Here is a 20,391-nt window from a genome sequence, read left to right as displayed (position 1 = left end):
CGCTCCCGACTTAATGACCACATTTCCGCAGCAACAAATCTGTCACTGCTGTTTGTTTAAAGCCAACAATCTGTAGGAGCACTGTGTGCAAGGATTGAATTAACTCAGCATCTGAATGACTGCGGTGCCAGATCATTCAAATTGCACCTTTCCCAGCATCTTCCACAATGTTAATTAATGTTCCTTGGGTGATGTGCAACATGCTGCAGTGCGCAGGGCTGCTGGAGGGAGCAAAACCCAGTCCCTGTGGGCCTGAGGACATGGGAACCAGGTTCCTGGCTGTCCCAGCCCCAGGAGCATGTGTGTGTTTGTGGGGGTGTTGGGGAAAAGGAGGGGCTGGTGGTTCCCCTTTGCTCTGACACGACCTACTCTGATTTCCCCCCTAATTTAGTGATCCATCTGAGATACTGTGCTGGATGTCCCACTCACAATGCATTTTTTCCCCAGGAAATTTCAGCCTGAACTGTTAACACACTGCCATCAACAAGAATGAGAAATACGTTGCTATTTCCCTATTTCCCTGAAATTCCAGCTACTTGTTGCTGCAGGGGTTGTTTTATTGTGTGTGCCCAGATGTTTTGGAACAAAGCCTTGAAGTCTATGGGGAAGGTGATTCCGGGGCCAGGGAGCACTCTGGGTTTCCCATCAGGATCTCGCCAGCTTTGGGCCAAGCCAGCGTTGCCCATGGCTCCGGGTGGCCACACGTGTGCGACCCCAGGCACCTGCATGGGGAGCAGGGACCCAGCTCTCCGGAGCTCAATGACTTCCCCAGGAAGTGTGAGGGAGGAAACTGCTCCATTGAAGCCACTTGCGCCAGCAAGAGCTGGAGTCAGGGCAGGTGAAGCAGGAGGAAACGGTGATGGGGATTTAGTGGGGATGGTGATGTGGGGAAATGGTACCAGAGAAATAGGGGAAGGGAGCGGGGCAAGGAAATGAGGACAAAGATGGATGGGGAAGCAGGCTGAGCTTGGAAAGATGTGTAGAGAAAGAAGGAATGAGTGGGATTCACCCCAACATCAAACTGCCTTGGTCTCCGGCTGCCATCCACTACTCCTGCCCTTGCCCACCAGTAAGTCCTTGGCCCAAAGTCCTCATCCCAGGCTTCCGGCCATGGTCCCTCTTTATCTGGGGCATTCACATCTGCATGCAGCAGAAGCAGGGTCTGCTGAGGGGTCCTAACCTGGAGAGCTAGGGCCCTCCTCCCACTTCCCCCCAGTTATTTGGGGCACGGCTCTAATCTCTACCTCCAATTTTCTTCTTTGATCTTCTCTCACAATGGAACACAAACTCTCAACATCCCCTTTGCTTTTCCCTGTGATATTCCAGCATGAGGTCCCAGGCTGGGGAAGGCAATGGCTAATGCCTGTTTGAACCTATACACTCATGTACAGGGATGGACACACCAACGCCTGCTGACACCTTACTTAGGGCACGCTCACTCCAGCTCCAGCAGAGAGGGAAGCAGTGATGCCGATGCCATTCAAACCACAGGAGAAAAGCATGATAAAGGGACTTCCAAGTGGCTTCCTCCTTCTTTCTAGGGGCCTATGGGTCCAAGAGGGGATGTGGGAGTGCTCCTGTGACCGAGTCTCAGCTGCCAGGTTTGCATCCAGCACCCATCTTCTGCTTGCCTGAAAACTGGTTCCTCTGCACTGAGCTCCAGCCCTCTGTGGGCTGGGATGCTCAAAAGGCAAGTGGAAGGAGATGAGCTGGCTATGAGCTATGGGAAGACCGCTCCTTTGCTGTGTCCCTGGGGCCATGGATCTGGCACAGATACCAGGAGCACCTGCTCCCAGCTCCCTGATGATCCTGATAATCTGTGCCATGATCTGGAAGGGGATTCAGCCTCTCAGAAGCAGTTAAAATCAGACTGCAGTGTGCTGGTGCAGACAAGGAGGGGGTGAGTCCCACAGAGAGGTGCTGCCACCACCATGAGGTATCAGGGGGGAGCTGTCAGTGGGGGTACATTACCACCCATCCCTTCCTGGCACCCCAAAAGGGGTGGAAAACCTCTGCCAAGGCTCCTTGCTCAAGACACACTGGATGCAAGAATTTCAGCCCTCCGAGGGCCCTTCTTTTCCTGGCAGCAATTCACTATGTAAAGAGGCTGGATATTTATAATTATGCTCAAAGTGGCCACTTTGAAAATCTATATGTCTCTAGGCTCCCTGTACATCATAATGTCAAGTCTGTGAATGGAGGCATCCATCAGAAGCCTCACATCACAGACCTCGGAGCTGTGATAAACACTCAGGAAATGCTTGCTGAACCCTGTGTCCTACTGCTGCCTTCTGGGCAAGAGGCTTGGTCCGTGAGGTTGCCCCCATGGGGACTCCTCCAGGAGGGATGCCACTGGGTGCTCATGAGTCACAAGAGTTGGGGTTCCTCTAGCCAGAGCCTTCCCTGCTGACTCTTGCCATCCCCAAGGAAGAGGGGGCTTTCCTCCAGGTGGGACCATCCAAGCCACCACCTGCTTCCACCCCATGGTCCCACTGTCTGCAGAAAGGCAGATTCCACGTGTTGGTACGTGGAAAGCCCTGGTGTGATGGTGAGCTATGGGGACAGGATACAGCACTCAAACACCAGCTCCACTCTAGGTCATTAAATCCCCATTCCTTGGCCTCAGCAACTTCAGGATATCCTAAGCATGGCCGAGGAAGACCAGTCAGTGACAGAGCGGGGGGTGTCAGCCCCCATTTCCAGCAGGGAAACTGATGCAGGGAGCTGAGGTCTCTTCTCTGGTACAGCAAACACAGCTGACCTTGAAGCCACACTCCAGCCCCACCACGCTTGTGGGGAGTTTCCTCTGCACCTCTCCAATGTGGGGACACAAAGCCCCACCTCAGCATCACCTCTTTGATAAGCGGGGCAGCGGGATGCCTGTGGTGGACCAGGACTGCCCCTGTCTGCTGTCAGCGTGGCGAGAGGATGCACAGGCTTCGCTAACGCCTTGCCTGGGCTGCTCTTAAGAATTTATTGCTGTGTTGCAACATGAAAAATAAGACAGAGAAGTAATCATTAGTATAACTATAACTCCCCGTGCAATAGTCCCACTTGTAAATTGAGATTTATGATTGCAGCTGCCGATATTTTAGAGGCCGGTGCAGGCAGCGGTGGCAGTACAGCCCAGCGACGCGCTGCCCCGCCGCAGTTACAGTTTATCACAATCTGCAGAGATTATTGCAATGAATAATACACAACAGGCTGGCAGTGAAGAACTATTCCCGATCAAACGCTTCTGTAAACAACTGAATAAATAATATTGCTCAGCCCCTCTTTAGAGCTCTCGGAGGCCCAGGGAAATCTCTCATTACTCAGCAGGAGAGGCAGTGAGGGGCTTGGAGATGCCATCAGGGAGGGATGCAGTGACTGCGGGCAGGCACTGGGCATCACACTTGGAAGCAGACAGCTCACCCTCCTGTTTTTTGGCAGAACAGGAGGCTCAGACACTGGAAAGACCTGCTCTCAGGCACGCAGCTCCAGAAGCAGCCTGCTTGGACAGACAGAAGCCCTGCTACTGCTGTCCTCTTTCTGCTTGGCAAGGCTTTTGCTCACTTCTGATATTGAGTTGGCAGCAGGTAAAGAGCAGGTTCAGGGGCAGCCAGCCCCGCTCTGCAGCAGGGATGGGTGTTTGGGGCTGAGCCCACGGGCAGCGGGGCTCCCTGCGCTCCCTGAAATGTCAGTAAGTAATGCAACATGATGAGGGGTGTGCGCCAGCAGCTGCAGAAAGGGCATTTCTCACACAGCTCAGAAGGATAAAGTTCAGCTCCACAATGCCCCAGATTCCCTCACTGCAGCGAGCTCTGCTTCGGCTGCCACAGGCATCAGGTTTGCAGAGACCCCTGCCCTGAGGGTGGGCATGGGAGGGGATTCACCCCTTCCCCAGCACCGGCTGAGCAGAGGGGCTTTATTTGCTCTCTGAATGTCTATGCATAAAATACAGTCATCAGAGGAGAAGGGACTTGCAAAGGAGCTAAGGAAGGGCTATAAACCAGGGCTGCAGCAGCTCTCTGATGTTTCAGAGTCCTCACACCATGGGGTGCCCATGTGCCTCTGCCCAGATACCCACAGGCAGGGAGCATCCCCCTACACCCATGTTCTGCCTGCTCCAGGACCAGCTCTCAGGGTTGTTACCTGCTCCCCAGAGGCTCTTTCCGTGGCCAGTTCCAAGGGAAAGGCGAGAGAAGCAAAGCAGGAAAGTTTGCATCCCTGCACTGACTGCTCTGTATTATCTGTATGTGCAACAATCAGCTCCAATTAATCCCCCCTCAGCTTGGCCCGCCCGCTTCATTACCTCCCCTTGATGAGAACCATCAGTGGGGCCTGTAGGATTTTGCTAATTAGCCTCACTTCGTTTATCATTTCCATTTTCTCCCAGAGACGCTCGGCTTGCTGGGCGACAGCTTCATCTCCCGCTGAAACAATGCGGCCCCTTCTGTGCCTGTCTCACTTAGCGCTGTCACCGCAGCCATTATGAAATTGGGGTTTCATTTACACACTAATTAAACATTACAGCTTGTTCACAATTACAACACGGGGATGAGGAGGTAACTAATTACTTAAGAAATGAGCTAACATTTATCTCCCATTCCTCCCCCCCCCCAGCCCATCGCCCTCCTCTCCAATCAAGATTAGAAATTGTTGTTGGATAGAAGCAGCCCAGCAGGCCCCTGGCCACCTCTGCATGTGCCACATCCCCTTTGGGGAGCCGTACCGAGACCCTGGCTCCGGGACAATCCATCAATCCCTAATTGCAGCTGGGATGACTGGGGGGGAGGCTGTGGTGGTGATGTGTGGCGCTGTGCCAAATGGGATGCACCGGGATAAGCAGTGATGCTAAGGATGCATCCGTCCTGCTCGCTGATGTGGTATCCTCAGGACAGCCTGGCTGTGATGCTGGAAGGGACTGAAGTGCTCCATGGGCATCATGGCCTCCTGCACCTATCGGGTTAATGTTGCAGGGGAAAGGGAACTCAGCACACCCTCCATGTCCCTGTGGATGGGCAACTCACCCTGGAAAGGGTTGCCCTCCTCTTCTGGGAGGAATTAACATTGAAAACTGGGAACCACTACAGTAAATAAAGCAGGCTGTCACTCACATCAAAAGGCTTGGGACACAAATGTAACTGGGAAGATGGGCCCTGAAGAGCAGGCAAAGAGAAAAGGGGCAGGAACCCCTTGGCTCATCCCTTGGGATGGAGTGGCTGGCATGGGGAGGCTGGTGGCTTGTGTTCAGCCTGGCAAGGCTGGGTGCTGCTGCTGAGCGAGCAACAGCCTCCTTGCACAGGCTGCCACGTGCTGCTGTCACAGCAGAGTGGTCCTCACCTCGCTGCACTGAGGGCAGTGGCTGGAGCCGTACATGCGTGAGAGGATGGGGCTGTGGAGAAAGGTGACAGTGACCAGGATTGTCTTGGGATGGATGAGAGGATGCTTAAAAGGCAGCAAGACAGCTGATGGGAGAGAGGCCAGGGATGCTGCTGCAGTGCCTGGACACTGCTGCAGGCTCTGGGAAAGGGTAATGCTGCTGCAAGGCTTCTAAAACACAAGAGATTCCCCCCATAAACATCCCAAAGCACTGGAGATGCTCTCAGAAAAAAACTACCTCAGCACCAGACAATTAAGGTTCCTTCACAACTTTTAACCCGTGATTTTGAAGACAAAGAATTCGGCCTTGGCATAATCTGAACTGTTAATTGCCTTCCTGATCCGCAGTGAGAGAACTGAGCTGTATCGGGGGCACAAAACCATCACCTTCCTGGGCTGGGAGAAAATCCAGAGCTGCTCTCCAGGGGAAGGGGATGCTCTCTTCTTCCCTCTGAGCCGCTTAAAAAATAATGATCAGGAAACAGTTAAGCAAAAGGGGGGTGAGCTGGCGGTTTACAGAGAAAAACCTCACACCACTTTATAATAATAGTAACAACTCATTCCCATAGTTTTCATCCTTCCTGTCTTTAGCCCACAAGAAAAAAAAAAAGAAAGAAAGAAACCCTGAGCTAAACTACTGACACTGGCTGGGAGCTTAGAACTGCCGCATCAAACAGAGCCCTTGAATCTCCTGAACATAATTGTGCTGCCCTCTAACCTCAACCTTCAATCAGTGCAGTGTAACTATCTCATTTTAGCCTACAGGACACACCCCTCTGCTAACTAGCAGCCATATTCTTCTCATTAGGAGACTGCTCTGGATGGGAGCGTGGAGGCAAAGCTGTTCGTTGTCTCTCTTTTTCTCTCCTCCTCTGCCTCTCTCGGCTGTTCTCTATGTACTTCTGGAGGGGGAGAGCACCAGGCAGAGGGCTTTGTGGGTGCTGGAGGTGGCCCAGTGGCCAAGCCCTAAGTTCCCCCGAGCATCCACATGAAGCCAAATCGCTGGATCTTGTTTGGAAATGCAGGACAGGAGAGGGAACCTGGTGCTGGTACCCCAAGCCCCAGCACCCCCAGCTCCAGGGAGCTGCAGCTGATGGCTGGAGGGGGCTTCCCAGCAAGCCACTGCTGCTGTGCCCCCTGCAGGGTCCTTCCAACCATGGCTGCACCCCGTGTGCAGAGCCCCTGGGGAAGGGTGTAGAGGTGGCAGTGGAGACGTGCATGCCCTGATGAGCATAGGCAACCAGCAGTGCAAGCACTGTCCCTGCTGCCATGGGGTGGGCAGGAAAGCAAGGGGTAATGCATGGCTGGGGTGTGGGCAGCAGGAAGGTCTGCACAGACAGCCCCTCTGGACTGGTGGTCACTCCCCCTGCACACTGCAGGCATGTGTGTAATTAACAGTGAGGATAATTACAGCAGGAAAGCTTACCCGGGTTCCTGGGTGCTCTCCATCACTGGGGGGGGTTTGCATCATGTCACTGGGTAGGGGTTTTCCATGGTTTCCAGTACCACAAGGGATGAGGGAGGACAGTCCTGTAGCCCTCCCAACATAGCATCCCTGCTGATCCTGCTGCATCTCAGGGCCACCACCTGGCCAAAACCTGACAGATCGGCGCTCGTGAGCCCCTGCTTCATGCCACCCGCTCAGAGACCTCCAAGCATGCAGGCGGACACATAAGACCACAGCACTGGACACGGACCCTAAGTCCCATCAGCAGGGACTCTCTGCTGCAGGACCGGGAATGAGCCAGAGCTGGAGTGGGATAAACTGGGATCAGCCTGTGCAGTGGAAGCTTTGGCTTTGGGAAGAACCTCACGCTATGGAAGATACAGGAGAGCAGACCCCCTCTGATCCCACTTGCAGAGCTACAAACAAGCAAGGTGATGCTGGGAAGGGGCAGCAGTGCAGCTGGTGCAGCTCTTCCTTCCTCCAAGAGCCCTTTGTCCTGGGATTTCAACTTGTCAGCAACTTGAGAGTGGAAGAATTACACTGATTTTTGTAAGGACAGGGGAAAACACAGCACTGGACACATCTTTGATGCCTCGGTGTTCATCTTCCTCATCCAGCGACACCTTCCCCATCCAGACCCCGTCCCTAGATCCTTTGCTGAGTTACACCAGCTATTAACACACTCCAGGTTGGCTGAACAGGACATGGGGCAGTGATCCTTAAACCAATTAATGTGATCCTTTGATTTCAGGGAAGGATGAAGAGAGGGCTGCCAGTGCCACGGTGAGGCAGGAGTTATGGGTCAGAGCCCAACAGCACAGAGATGCCCATTAACTCTTAACAAGAGGTGGGAGCCAGTGGGCAGCTGCTTCCGCCAGATCCTGTGTAACCTTATCTAGGTGTTCCTGCTCCGGCAGGGGGATTGGTCTAGATGATCTTTTGAGGTCCCTTCCAATCTCTAACATACTGTGATACTGTGATCCCTTTTCTGCATCCTTAGCTCTGTCGCAGCACCTCTTCCCAGGCACCAGGAAGAGGGATGGAAAGCAGCACCATGGTGCTTAATGGCGGTCTGGATGCCAACAAAGCCTCTGCTGCCCTATGCCTGGGTGAGGGCTGCCAGGAGGCAGCTCCTGCATGGGGGCAACTCCCCTCTGCCCAATGGGGACAGCATGGTGCTGGTGGTGCTTGGTCTGAAGGCCTGGTACTAGGGGAAGCATCACCCCATGGCCCAAAACTTTCTTCCTTTCTATGCTTGGCCGATTTTAAAGCAGAAGTTCTCTTGGCAAAGTCTTCTGGGGGAGGTGGAGAGGGAGTAGGAATCCAAAGAGAACCGTCTTGCTAGTCAAAGCCTTTAACAACTATTTTTAATATCAGGCAGAGGAGCCGGAATTTGAAATGAAACAGCCAGTGCCTCTTTGATGGGCGAGCTACAGATCTTGAAACAAGGTCCATTCCCTCCTCCTTCACTAACTAACAGCCATATTTCTCTCATTAAAGACAATCTGGCCGTATTTTCAAACTTCTTAACAAGGCGATCACCGTAATTTGAGATTTCTATTATCCATGCTCCTATTACAGCAGCCTTTTAAGCAGCTAGCTGCTTTTTTTCTGCTTTCTTTCCCTGACTTTGTCTCTCCCCTCACTCTGCCATTAATGGTAATGACGTGCAGGAAACAAGAGCACCAAGAACCATCATTTTTTGCCCCCACCAACCCTTCTTTTTGGTACTAGGTTGTGTGGGGGTAGCAATAAGGAATAAAATAAAAAGCTAAATGAAGTTTGGTTATCTCTTATCTGGAGTTTGGTTTTTAATCCGCCCAGGAGCGCAAATGAAGCCAATGCAGTTCCTTATCTCCCCTATGGATCACAGAGCCCCCCCTTCCAAAGACCCCCAGCTCCGTCCCCTTCCCAAAGGCGCCTGGCCATGGCCCCCTCCCTGCCCCATTAGTCCTTCACTGGGCTCTGCCAGATGGATGCAATTTGCATAATATCACCAGCGGAGGCTGGCAGATCAACTGGGGTCAGGCTCTGACATCTCCAGCACAGTCTATCTCCAAGTGCTAATTTGGACTGCATTGATCTCTCTTTCTGATTTCTTTGTCATTTACGTCTGCAACGGTTTGACAGGAGATACAGAGACAGACAAGGGGGGAAAAGAAGGGGAGGGGGGAGAAGAAGAGGACAGAAACAAAGATTGCAGTTACAGATGTCTTTAAGGGGAAAAAACAGATTAATCCAAGGACTCCTCTGAGGGTCGCAGCTTTGAAACATCCTAATTATCCTATTCTTATGAATTCCTGTGCAGACTTGGAGGGGGGTCTTACCAGGGAACTCAGGAGAATGGGAACTTGTTAAATTGTGGTGGAGTCTCTGGCTGGCTGCTACCCCTTCCCCTCCTGCACCTTCCAATAGTTTCTGATGAGGTGAAGCAGGGCAGCTTTAAACCTGGCATCCCTCGCTGAGATGGCTTTCCCTCCATAGCTCTGCCACCAGTCTTGTTAAAGGCAGATCTTCAGTAAGACTTGGGCAGGAGTCTCTCCTCCTTGCAGAGGGGAGGCATGGTGCTCAGAGCCACCAGCCCCATGCTGCCCAGGGAGGCTGGAGCTGGGACAACGCATGGGTGGCTGAACTATAGGCTAATCTGAGAGGGGCAGCAGCATCCCTGCGATCCCCCGGGATCACTGAATCACAGAATGGTTTACATTGGGAAGGACCTGAAAGCTCATCCAGTTCCAACCCCCTGCCATGGGCAGGGACACCTTCCACTAGACCAGGTTGCTCCAAGCCCCATCCAACCTGCAATGTTATTGCAGGACAGCACGATATTAAAACCCACCTTCCACTGGAGTCCATTGCAGGGCAGCACAGGCAATCCTTGCTCTTAACTGACATGTTTATGTTCGTTAACAGGAAACTCTTCCCCTCCTCACAGGTAAGGGAAATCACGCTACCATTTAGGCTCATCTGGGACACAACACAGAGACACCAAGGCACCAAAAGAATCACAGGGACATCAAAGTGACAGTGTTTTACGTTGCTGCTTTCTACAGGAAGAGCTCCCTAGAAAGTTAATGATCTTCCAAGGCTTTTCACCTAACATGTCCTGCTGTGTTGGAGGATGCACCATGGTGCATGGGAAGTGTTTGCTTGTTACAGGGCTAACACGCTAGTAAAGATGCTTTACCTGCCCAGCACAACATGGGGTCAGCGCAAGTGTTGTTCCAGCAGTGTGTGTATGGGATACTGTGAAAGGTTCAGCTACAGGACTGGACAAATAAATAGCCAAGAGCAGGATGAGAACGAGGCAGTGCAAAGATCTCTGTATAGATCATTTCATGTCTGCATGCTCCTGGGTTTGGGACTGGCTGATTGGTAAGACAGAGCACACATAATGCAAACCAATGGCCTCTCCTTGCGCTCCCACTATGCCAACAACAGTTTAGAGTGACGTGAGAAATGCATTTATGAGGTTTCTTATTCTTGGGGAGAGGAACTGGGCCAGGCATTGGGCTGAGGATCACAGCTGGCTTGGGAAGGAGGAAGGGAAGGACAGCAGATCTGCTTTATCTACTGAAGGAGACAGTCCCCACTGCTGATTCCAAAACCAGAATCCAGAGGAAATGGGTTATAGGGCAGCTCCAGGATGACGGCAGTGCTGTCCTGATGTGGGTCAGCCAGGTCTGAGTCTTGAGACAGACCTGCCTTGATCTGCAGCTGGGCTTGTCATAGAATCACAGAATAGTTTGGGTTGGAAGGGACCTTCAAAGCTCATCTAGTCCAACCCCCTGCAATGAGCAGGAGCAGCTTCAACTAGACCAGGTTGCTCAGAACCACATCCAGCCTGGCCTTGAATGCCTCCAGGGATGGGGCATCCACCACCTCTCTGGGCAGCCGGTGCCAGTGTTTTACCACCCTCACTGTAAAGAACTTTTTCCTCACATCCAGCCTGAATCTCCTCTTCTAGTTTAAAACCATCACTCTCATTGTATCACAACAGGCTCTGCTAAAAGGTCTCTCCCCATCTTTCTTATAGGCCCCCTTTAAGTACTGAAAGGCTGCAATAAGCTCTCCCTGCAGTCTTCTCCAGGCTGAACAACCCCAATTCTCTCAGCCTTTCCTCATAGGAGAGATGCTCCATTCCTCTGATCATTGTCATGGCCTCCTCTGCACCCTCTCCAACAGATCCATGTCTTACCCGTGCTAAGGACTCCAGATCTGGATGCAGTACTCCAGGTGGGGGTCTCACCAGAGCAGAGCAGAGGCGCAGAATCACCTCCCTTGATCTGCTGGTCACTAAGATAATAATCCAGAAATCCCCCTTATATCCAGTCTGACACCAGTGCTGCAAACATCACTGCTTCCACCCAGAAGAGAGGAGTTTGTGTCCACTTCCCACACATCCCAGGCGAGCCGGCACTGCATCTGCCTGTCCTGGGGCTGGGAGGGGAGCATGGTGGTACCTCAACTTTATTTCAACCTCTTCTTGCTCTTTCTTTTCCCCTTTCAATTTCCTGCCTCTCCTGGGGGTGCAGGGAATCCTGCTTTCCCCAGTATCCATGGGATCCATCAAAGCCCCACAGCCCATCTTACCCTCCCTTCCAAAGGCTGCTCTCCCCAGGGACAGCAAGACCTCAGGAGGGCAGCAAGGCGTGATGAGCCCATCGCAACCCCCAGCAGGCAGCGGGGTCGGGCACAGGACCAACTTTTGGCAGGGTAGGACGGAGGGGTGAGTGCAGTCAACACAAACACTCAATCATCCTTCCTTTCTTTCTTCTGTGCCTCCTTTGTTAACTGCAGGAAACAGCTGAAAGACCTTGAGTTTCCCATTGTAGCATGTACGGGAACAGAGCTGCAGTGATCAGAACATACCCCCCGCTGCTCCCGGGGAAAAAGGGAGAGCAGAATTCTGTCTAAAAAGGGTTTACGATTAGAAGAGTGTTCTGTCACTCTGGCGCGCAGTAATCCACTGCGCCACCAAGTCCCTTCAGAGAGATGTCGAAAACTTAAATGACTGAAAGCAAAAGAGCCCCGGCTCAGGTTCCCAGGCAGCCAGACATCCTAATTATCTTTAGATCCACTCCCACATGGAGGGGAGAGAGCACACACGAGTAAAAAAAAAAAGAAAAAGGAGGAAAAGAAAAGAAAAAGGAAAAAAAAAAAAGAAGACTGTCACATTGCTTTTTTCCTTTTTTAAAAGCTTGTCTCCGCTCACTGCTTTTCCAGCTGTGACACCTCTCACGGTAGTTAATTAGAATCATGTCACCGCGTTAATGTGCTCTGACTGGACTCTGACAGACGCGTGTCCTCTAACCGGCCGGCCCCGGCCACAGCTCCCTCCCCATCCCTCCTTGGGGATGTAGGGCTGCTGCTTGTGGTGGTGGTACCCATTGCCACCCGCCTGCTGCCCCATCTCCATGGTCCACGCTGGGACACGTTGCCTGGCTGTGACACCCGGCACATCACAGCCACTCCACCTGCTCGGATCCGCCTGACCTTTACGAGCGCTAATTCAGAATGACACTGCTCATTTGGTGACATTTCTGTTGATTTTTACTTAAGTCTCTTTTAATTATTTAACTCAGAGTCTTTCCCCTTCTGCCTTGGGCTTTCCCCTTCTGCTGTGTGCAGGGCAGCAGCCCCATGCCCCACTCTGTAGCAGTGAGTCCTCTGCTTGGCTCTTGCTCTCAACATCCGAGGATGGTATGGTACAAATGGCACTGCCCTAGGCATGGCACCAAGCTGCAGGACACTTCCCCTGAGAAAGCAATAGCTGAAGAAGAACAGGGTATGTCTGCTCTGGGGGAGCATGGGGTTCTCTAATGCTTCTCCCATCCCCTGGAAGGGACAAGGAAGACAGGTCAGGCTGGATGGGGCTTGGAGCAACCTGGTCTAGTGGAAGGTGTCCCTGCCCAGGGCAGGGGGTTTGGGACTAGATGAGCTTTTTTCCAACCAAAACCATTCTATGATTCTACGACTGACTCTGCCAGCCAGGGCCATATGGGTGGGATGGAAAGTGATCCAAAAATTGGAGGGGAGTTTCACAAAATGCTGTCCCTGTCCCCTTGTCCCACTTGCCCCACCGCAGATGAGGTGGTGACAGGATCCCACAGATGCCTGGGAGAGGCAGGAAACTGAGAGTGGAAAGGAAAGCAAGGAAGAGCGAGAAGAGGCTGAAGCACAGCCAGCAAGCTGCCAGGGCTACACGCTCCCAGCACCTTGCAGGGTGAGGCAAAGCCTCATCAGTTCCCACTGAGCTCCCGGTGAGGGAGAGCCAGTGCTGACAGCCAAAGGCCCCCATTACAGCGGGTGGCACGCCACGTGCCACCGCACTTAGCGAGCGTGTCCCTTGCTGCCCTCTCCTTCAATGTCAGCTCGGAGAGCAGCCCGGTGCTGGCAGGATGGGAGCAGGCAGAGTGGATGTCTGTGCTGGGCAGGAGGCACCCGGCAGCGCTGGCCCGGCTCCCCGCGGCGGTGGCAGCTCGAGGTAGTTAATTAGAATCGTGTCACTATGTAAATGTGCTCTGACTGGACTCTGACAGACGCTCACCTATGACACCGGGGGCCAGGAGACAATCCACATCAAACTACTGCAGTGTGACCCTTTTAACACAAAGAGTAAACTCACTGCACATCGAGTTGAAGCTCATTAAAACTGTCTACTCTGCGAGCATCCCATTAACCTCACTGTTAAAAACACGCGATTCCTCTTCTTCTTTCCGAGGCCTAATTAATGCTCTGGATCAGGAACAATATCACACCCTAACCTTCCGAGATTTCCAATCAGTAAATGAAAAGAGAGAGATGGAGCCAGGAAGGCATGGTGGTTTGCTGGGTCACTCACCGCATGGGCTGCTGACCTGCCCAGGCAGGTAGGGCTTTTCCATTTGGCATGGTAGAGATCCTCATGGAGTGAACACAGCCCTGACCGTGGGGATTGTGAGCACAGGGAAGATGGTGAAGCCCTGTGCAGAGGCTCAAGGGTCGCAGGATTACATCAGCTGGTGTAAAAAACAGCCCCGTGAGGGCATCGTATTGAGAGAGATGTTGGTATGGGACCAGCAATCCTGGGATGGGGAGTGTGGGTTCACCAGCAAGAGACACAGCAGCCTGGGAACCCTCTTTCCCGCAGAAATAAAAGAACAACCCCAAACCAGACATTTAGCACTAAATCTAAAATCATAATAATGTGTGTGCTAAAGCCTGAACCTTAAAGATCCAGTTAAACTCAATCAGATTTAAAAGATCAGTAGCATCATGTTTTACAGACAGTCAATGCACCTGAGCAGAGCTGCTGAATGAGAAAAACTTCCCCCACAGCAGCAGCTACTTCTGCAGCTTTAGAAACTTCTTGTTTTTTTCAGTGTATTTTCACTTCAACAACTGGCTTGTTCAGAGCTGAGAAACAAGCAAGGACTGGGGGGGGGAAGGAGGAAGTGTGCCTTTTATCCTTTCATAATCAGGGAAACAAACAAACCACCAAACTAAGGTGGGAGAGGACAAGATGTACTAATGCTGAAATGTTGAATTGGGGCTCTCCAGAAACACTGCTTCAGCTCACCTCTTGCTTCGGGTTCATGCATGAGGCGTTCTTACCTAGAAAGGATTCTGAAATTCACTTTTCCTTCTGTATCGAGTACACGCAAGGGAAACAGGATTTTATGAATAAAACCAATTCAAACTACTGATGGGGTACTGCAGCATGGCATTCAGATCTTTACCCAAAATAATTCAATCACCACCTCTTTAAGAACAAATAGTAATTCCCCATTTTTCTATCATAATGGATATCTAAAAAATAAGACTAAAGCATATTATGCTATGTAACTGATCAAAATAAATGTAGCAAAAATAGAGTATCTGATAAATAAAAGAAAACCAGGTTTAACAACTGGGCAGTGCTAAGAAGAGCAGCACTCAGTTTGATAGGTGCTGGTCGGTAAAACTTGACCTTTTTTTAGGGAAATAGGTGAAAAGAAAAGGCAAATATATAAGAAAATAAATTGCTGAATCTGGGTGATGTGCTGGCTGGTTTCAATCACAACTAAACCCTGGGGTTTTAATTCTGATTTATATCAGTGTCTGGAACTCAGTAGCGAGACCCCAGTGCAAGACTTGTGTGGAGCCAGTGACTGCTGGTCTTTGCGTGAGAGTGCCAACAACCCTAGTAGAAGCTGCAGCTTGTTTTTGGCAAGCGGTGCCTCAAACACATGTTTTAAGAATGGCAACACACACACATCTGTAAGAGGTACAGCTTCTTGGCAAGACTCAACTTCATAGTGTTAAAGGCCAAGAAAACCAGAAGTTCCTCACCCCAAGATCCTACAGTCCATGCTAGAGCTGACACTCATTTAGTCCTGTGTGGCCCTCAGGGGCACATTCAGCCCAAAGGGAATCCATAGGGCAGAAATACCCTGCACTCCCTGGATTTTGAACAAGATGAAGGGGATAAGGTGAAGCATGAAGAGGGACTGGTCCACAAACATGCAGACTGCAGGGATTTGGAGTGGGTATCGACTGAGCCAGTGAATCTGAGAGTGATTGGAAAATAAAGCAACACACAGTCGGCCAGGTGAGGCAGCAAAATTCCTTGCAAATTGCTTGCAAAAGCAAGTGGCCATCCACTGAAATTCTTCTGCCATATTTGAAGGGAAATATCGTGTTGCACATTCCTGCGTGAGTGAGCTGAGGCTTCACAGGACTGCCTGCATCCCCCCAGACTGGTCCCAGTGCTGCCAGGAAAGGATGCTCTCTTACATGGCACGGTACTCGTTGACAGTGGTGTGGCTGGCTAACACATGTCCTTGCTGTTCCCTTCTCAACACTCTTCCGTTTGCAGACTTCTGGATATCAGTGACCCATAAGGGACATGAAAATCAGAGGCTGTCCCTGGTTATATCTCAGGGTGCCCCTTCTCAGCTCCCCAACTTCCCTTGACCCTGCTGAACCCCACATCTGACCCCAAAGGAGAAAAGGAGGCTCTAGAGGGGTCATTTATTCTGCTCAGAAGGGCTGAGTCAGGAGCAAGGCCCCTTACAGCCAGGGAGGGAAGAGAAAGGCAGTCTTGTGCAGGGAAAGGGATGGCTCTTACCAGTCCTGAAGCAAGAGCAGTTTAGAGCATGAAAGAGGAGAGTGGTGAGGACTGCTCAGGTCACAGGGTGACCGTCAGCAACTGGGAGGACTGTGCCCAGTTTCAGTAGCCAATATGGAAGGACTCAGCTGTGAAGGACTGACGCTTGCTCCAGGATGAAGCAACGAAGCCAGACCCAAGCAAGCCAGGCCTCCTCTGCAGTGAGCAACACCTCCTCTGCCTTTGGGCTGGGGACCTCTTGGGGTGTCACTAGAGCCAGCACTTGATCCACGTCCAGGAGCTGAAAAGCCAGCAGGCTGGGAAACAAAGTGGCCAGGAGGCCAGGAGGCTGGTGCCCTGATAAAATGCCAGGCAAGGCATTTCTCCAGACACCAGCATTGCTCCGAGCCTTATCCCAGGGGGAACACTGGGCTTCCAAGCCCCAAAGCCAGCAGCACTGACACTGCAGGCAGCAGCTGTGCCTGGGGCTCGCAACCTGGCCAGGAGGAGAAGCCATTCTCCCTGCTGCCATTCAATGAACCATGCCCTCAGCTCACTCCCAGGGGCTCAGCCTGTGGCAAAGGCACCAGACACAGGGTGCCAGTGGCTGCCACCTCTACAGGCAGGCAGAGGATCACTGATACGCAAAGCAGAGCTGCTCTGGACCCAGCCCAAATGGAGCAGCCAGCAGGCTGCAACACACAGGGCACATGTGCGCTGTTGGCAGTGCCAGGGAGATGGGGACTGTCACACTGCTGGTGTGGCATCCTTCACAGCACCCATGTAAACCCCTTCAAAGAGTGTGTGAAAGGCAGGTTTGCCTCTGGGATGGAGTGCTGCAAGAAGGGAGCTTGGCTGCTGGGCCTTGCTTCGACATGGGCAATCTGCTTGTGGTTTACGCTGTACTGGGGAGAGCTGGGAGTGCTCCTCACAGAGGGAGTTTGGCAGAAATGAAGATGCAAAACCCTCCTAAAGGACTGGAATGGGGAGAGACATGAACAGCATCTCTCTGCATTCCATCAGGCTGTGCAAGACAACAGCACTGAGATAAACACAGGCAGAAACCAGCAGCAGACAGATGATAGTCCAGTGCTGGGGACGCTTTGTCAGAGCAAGAGAAGACAGCAACAGAGAGCTCCTGCCGTAAATAAAATGAGGGAAGATGAGGCACAAACCAACCTTGCATCCCTCAGAAGACCCTAGGAAAAGCCCAAGCACCCACAGCAGGACATGCACACACAATTCCTACAGTCCCTGCTCCCTCCCCATGGTCTCCTCAACATGGCACAAAAGCAAGGCAAATCTGCTCCCAGGCAAGGAAGCAAATTTTAATGCTACCTCTGTCAATAATGCAACCAGATCCATAGTTCAAAAGGAGCTTGCTAATTAAAAGCTGGTGAGCTTTAAATAATTCATCTCCTTAACTTGGATTGATTGGAGAGTTTAATGGTTGGAGTCTTGAAACAATATTAAACAGCCTCCTCAAGGCCTAGGTAGCCAACGACTTTTCCAAGTAAATCTTACCTCCTTGCAAACTTTAATGGCCACACGTCACTGTGGATGAAGGGCTGGGAGGCAGAGGGAACACCTGACTGCTGCTCTCCAAGAGGTGATCCAACACCCCACAGAGAAATGAGACAGGCAAGAGTGATGCAGCCCTGAGTTATAGCCCTGCCTACAGCCCAGTAAATCTGAGCTCCTGCCATACCACAGCCTGCTGCTGTCCCAGCTCTGTGCCCCCAGCGCTAAGCAGCAGGCAGATACATGGCCTCAGTGTCCCAGGCCGGGTCTGCATCTTCATGTCACTTTGATCCCTGCTGTGAAGGAGGTAGGGGAAACATGGAGCTCTGCCACCATGCATGGTTATTTCAGTTGTGGGACCATGAAACTCATCACATGTGAGCAAACGGGGTGATGATTCAGTTCTCCAGCTGGGGCCACACATCTTCACTCTGCAACATGTTTCCAGTCAGCTCCGAGGCTGTACTGCCTTGCAGAGTGTCCTTTCTAGAGCAGCTGGAGGACTGGTCCAATGGGGAGAGCATCCCAACCAGCCTGGAGACCCCTGCCCTGTGGTCCAGGCACTGTGCAACCCCTGTGCTGCCCACATCCACACCATCCTAAGCACTGCCAGAGCAGCCAAGGAGGGGAGCAGCTCCCCAGCCTGAGGTGTGTTTGGCGCACTGGGATGTTTCAGGGATGGAGAGCTCATCTGCATGCCCATCCTGCCCTGACACATCTTTGTCCCTTCCACCACCTGGAGACCCGACAGCCCTTTGGCTGGCTCTCAGCACCCCAGCCTGGACAAGCTCTTGGAGCAGAGGCACATCCTGAGTGCCTGGAGCAGCAGCTGTGGGGACAGATGGGCACGGGGCGGCATCACTCACCTATCCCGCTGTGAGGCCTTCCTATGTGCTGTAGGTTCAGTCCTTTGTTCATGTCTAAGAGCCCATTCTTTGGCCAACTCCCCATGGCAAAGCTGTAAGCCTGGAAGAGAAGAGCAGAGGGTGAGATGGGTGCACAGCCCATGTGCAGACACGTGTTGTACTTGCTCAAGCTTGGCTGCTCCTGGTACTGGTGTGGGTCTGTCTTCGCTGTGTTCAGTGTGGACCCGCACATCACCTTTGCAGCAGCTCTCCTGAGCTCAAAGCACCCTCACCCTGCCCCGTCCCACCTCATGCACCTCAGAGAAGAGGTGTGCAAGGCCTCTGGTGGTCTGTAGAGGTGACAACCCTCAGGAGGTTTGCTGGGCACTGTGCTGGATTGGCATCACTCAAAACCACCTTTGCCATGCTGGGGTGAGCCAGGGCCTGTGAGCTCATCCTGCATGTCCCTGGGTTGCTCCAGCACCATCTCCCCATTCCTGCCTCAGCACGGATGGGGTCAGCAGCAGGAGTCAGGGGTGCCCATGGCCAGCAGCTCCCTTTGCCTGCAGCAATCACAGCTCTCCCAGCCTCGCCTCTCATTCCCAGTCCCAGACCACAGTTGCCTCAGGGCTCTCCATCACTGGGAGAAACCCCACTGGAAGCCAGCACTGCTCACCCCACTGCACAGAGCCCGCAGCCTGGCCAGAGGGAGCCTGCTCCATCCCTGCAGGGCTTCCACAGGAGCAAAGCAGCTGGGAGCCTGATCAACACAAAACCCCACCGGACAATGCAAGCATAAAAGCAGCCAGGACCCGTGTCACACGTACGGCTGTAATTACAGCCTGACAGCCACGTATCTTCTTCATCTGCAGGAATTAAGCTCAGCGCCGCATTGTGAGCAGTAAGAAGGGTGCGTGGGCTTAGCGTCGCTCACACTGGCGCTATCTCTGCTGCCGTGAGGGCCATTGTCCCCAGATGAGATCAGGTCAATCCAGCAGCCCCTATCTCCCTCCTGCAGCGGGGATCATCCCTAACCCCTAACAGCCACAGCGCGGCGGGGTATCACCGACAGGCTGGGGAGACCGGGAAAGATGCTCTCTGCAGCAGGAATAGGGCTGAGTGGTACCCCCAGAGCCCATCACCCCCCTGCCTGCCACCGGGACCTGCTGCTCGTCCCTCTGCTCCCACTACCTGCTGCTCTGCACAGCACAGGCAGGGCTCGCAGCCCCCTGGGAGCTATGGGGCTTGGGGGAGTTAATTTATTACCAGCCTACGTAACCATTCACGCTGCTTTGTTACTCCTGCCTTAGCAAAACAGAGGGCTCCACAGATAATTAATAGACAGCATTGCTAATCCTATTGGGAGATGATTAGCAATTAAAACTCCTAATTAAGTCTGTGCATAATTCACTGAAATTACACTTTGTGTACACAACGGGGAGGTTTCCTCTGCCTTCAACAAACACGCTCTGCTATCTTCATTGCCATGGCTGGGATGCAGGTGGATGGGGGGAGCCTGGGTTGAAGGGCAGGATGGGACCCTGCCGCCAGCCTGCTGGGTGGCCATGGGTGATGATGGCAGTGGCTCCGCATGTGGCTCCCTCTCCTGGGCTTCATCCCAAAAAGCAAGCCCAGGCATAGCGCAGTAAGGTCCTCACTCAGCACCAGCAGGTCCAGACCCAAGGTCGCCAGCACTGAGGCATCCCTGCAGAAGGGGTGTCCCCACAGGCTTCAGGGGAGGACACCAAGAGGGAGCAAGGCTGTCCCTGCACAGAGACAAGGCAGGCTCTGAGCTACCATACTGCAGGCTGCCTCTCCAGCACAGACACATCCCTCAGGCCCTGGCCAACCAGGGGAGCACAGCAGGAGGCTGTCAGGATCCCAGGAAAGCCATGGGGACAGCTTTGGAAAGCTCCTTACAGCTGGGTGCTCATGCCAAGCCCAGCCTGCCTACCCCAGCACCGCAGCAGCATCCCCAGCAGGGAGCTGGCCCTAGGATTGGCACCAGACCCATCCCCGCATCGCTTTTTGCTTTCCTAACCAAGGTCATTCGGTACAGCCGCAATACCTGAGCAAACTCGCTAAGCAGCCGGGGTGGAAGTTGGCCTGACCACTGAAGGTCAAGTGTGCACTTATGCATATTC

The 20,391-nt window shown here is 52.7% G+C and overlaps 1 protein-coding gene across 2 annotated transcripts in view; it reads right to left on the bottom strand.

The window, feature by feature from the left end:
• Positions 1-20,391, bottom strand: part of ERI3 (ERI1 exoribonuclease family member 3) — a 130,539-nt gene that overhangs the window by 19,295 nt on the left and 90,853 nt on the right. For both annotated transcript variants that reach the window (XM_061345039.1, XM_061345040.1), the window contains exon 7: positions 18,269-18,368. In XM_061345039.1, coding sequence (XP_061201023.1) covers positions 18,269-18,368 — 100 coding nt within the window. The remainder of the gene's footprint in view (positions 1-18,268; positions 18,369-20,391) is intronic.

Source organism: Neopsephotus bourkii, unplaced genomic scaffold (assembly GCF_033783945.1).
Source record: "Neopsephotus bourkii isolate Nb327-2 ecotype Australia unplaced genomic scaffold, CSIRO-AGI_Nbou_v1 NB_234, whole genome shotgun sequence".
In the NCBI taxonomy this organism is placed as follows: domain Eukaryota; kingdom Metazoa; phylum Chordata; class Aves; order Psittaciformes; family Psittacidae; genus Neopsephotus; species Neopsephotus bourkii.
The sequence above is the reverse complement of the archived record's forward strand: the minus strand, read 5'-3'. Positions and strand labels throughout refer to the sequence as shown.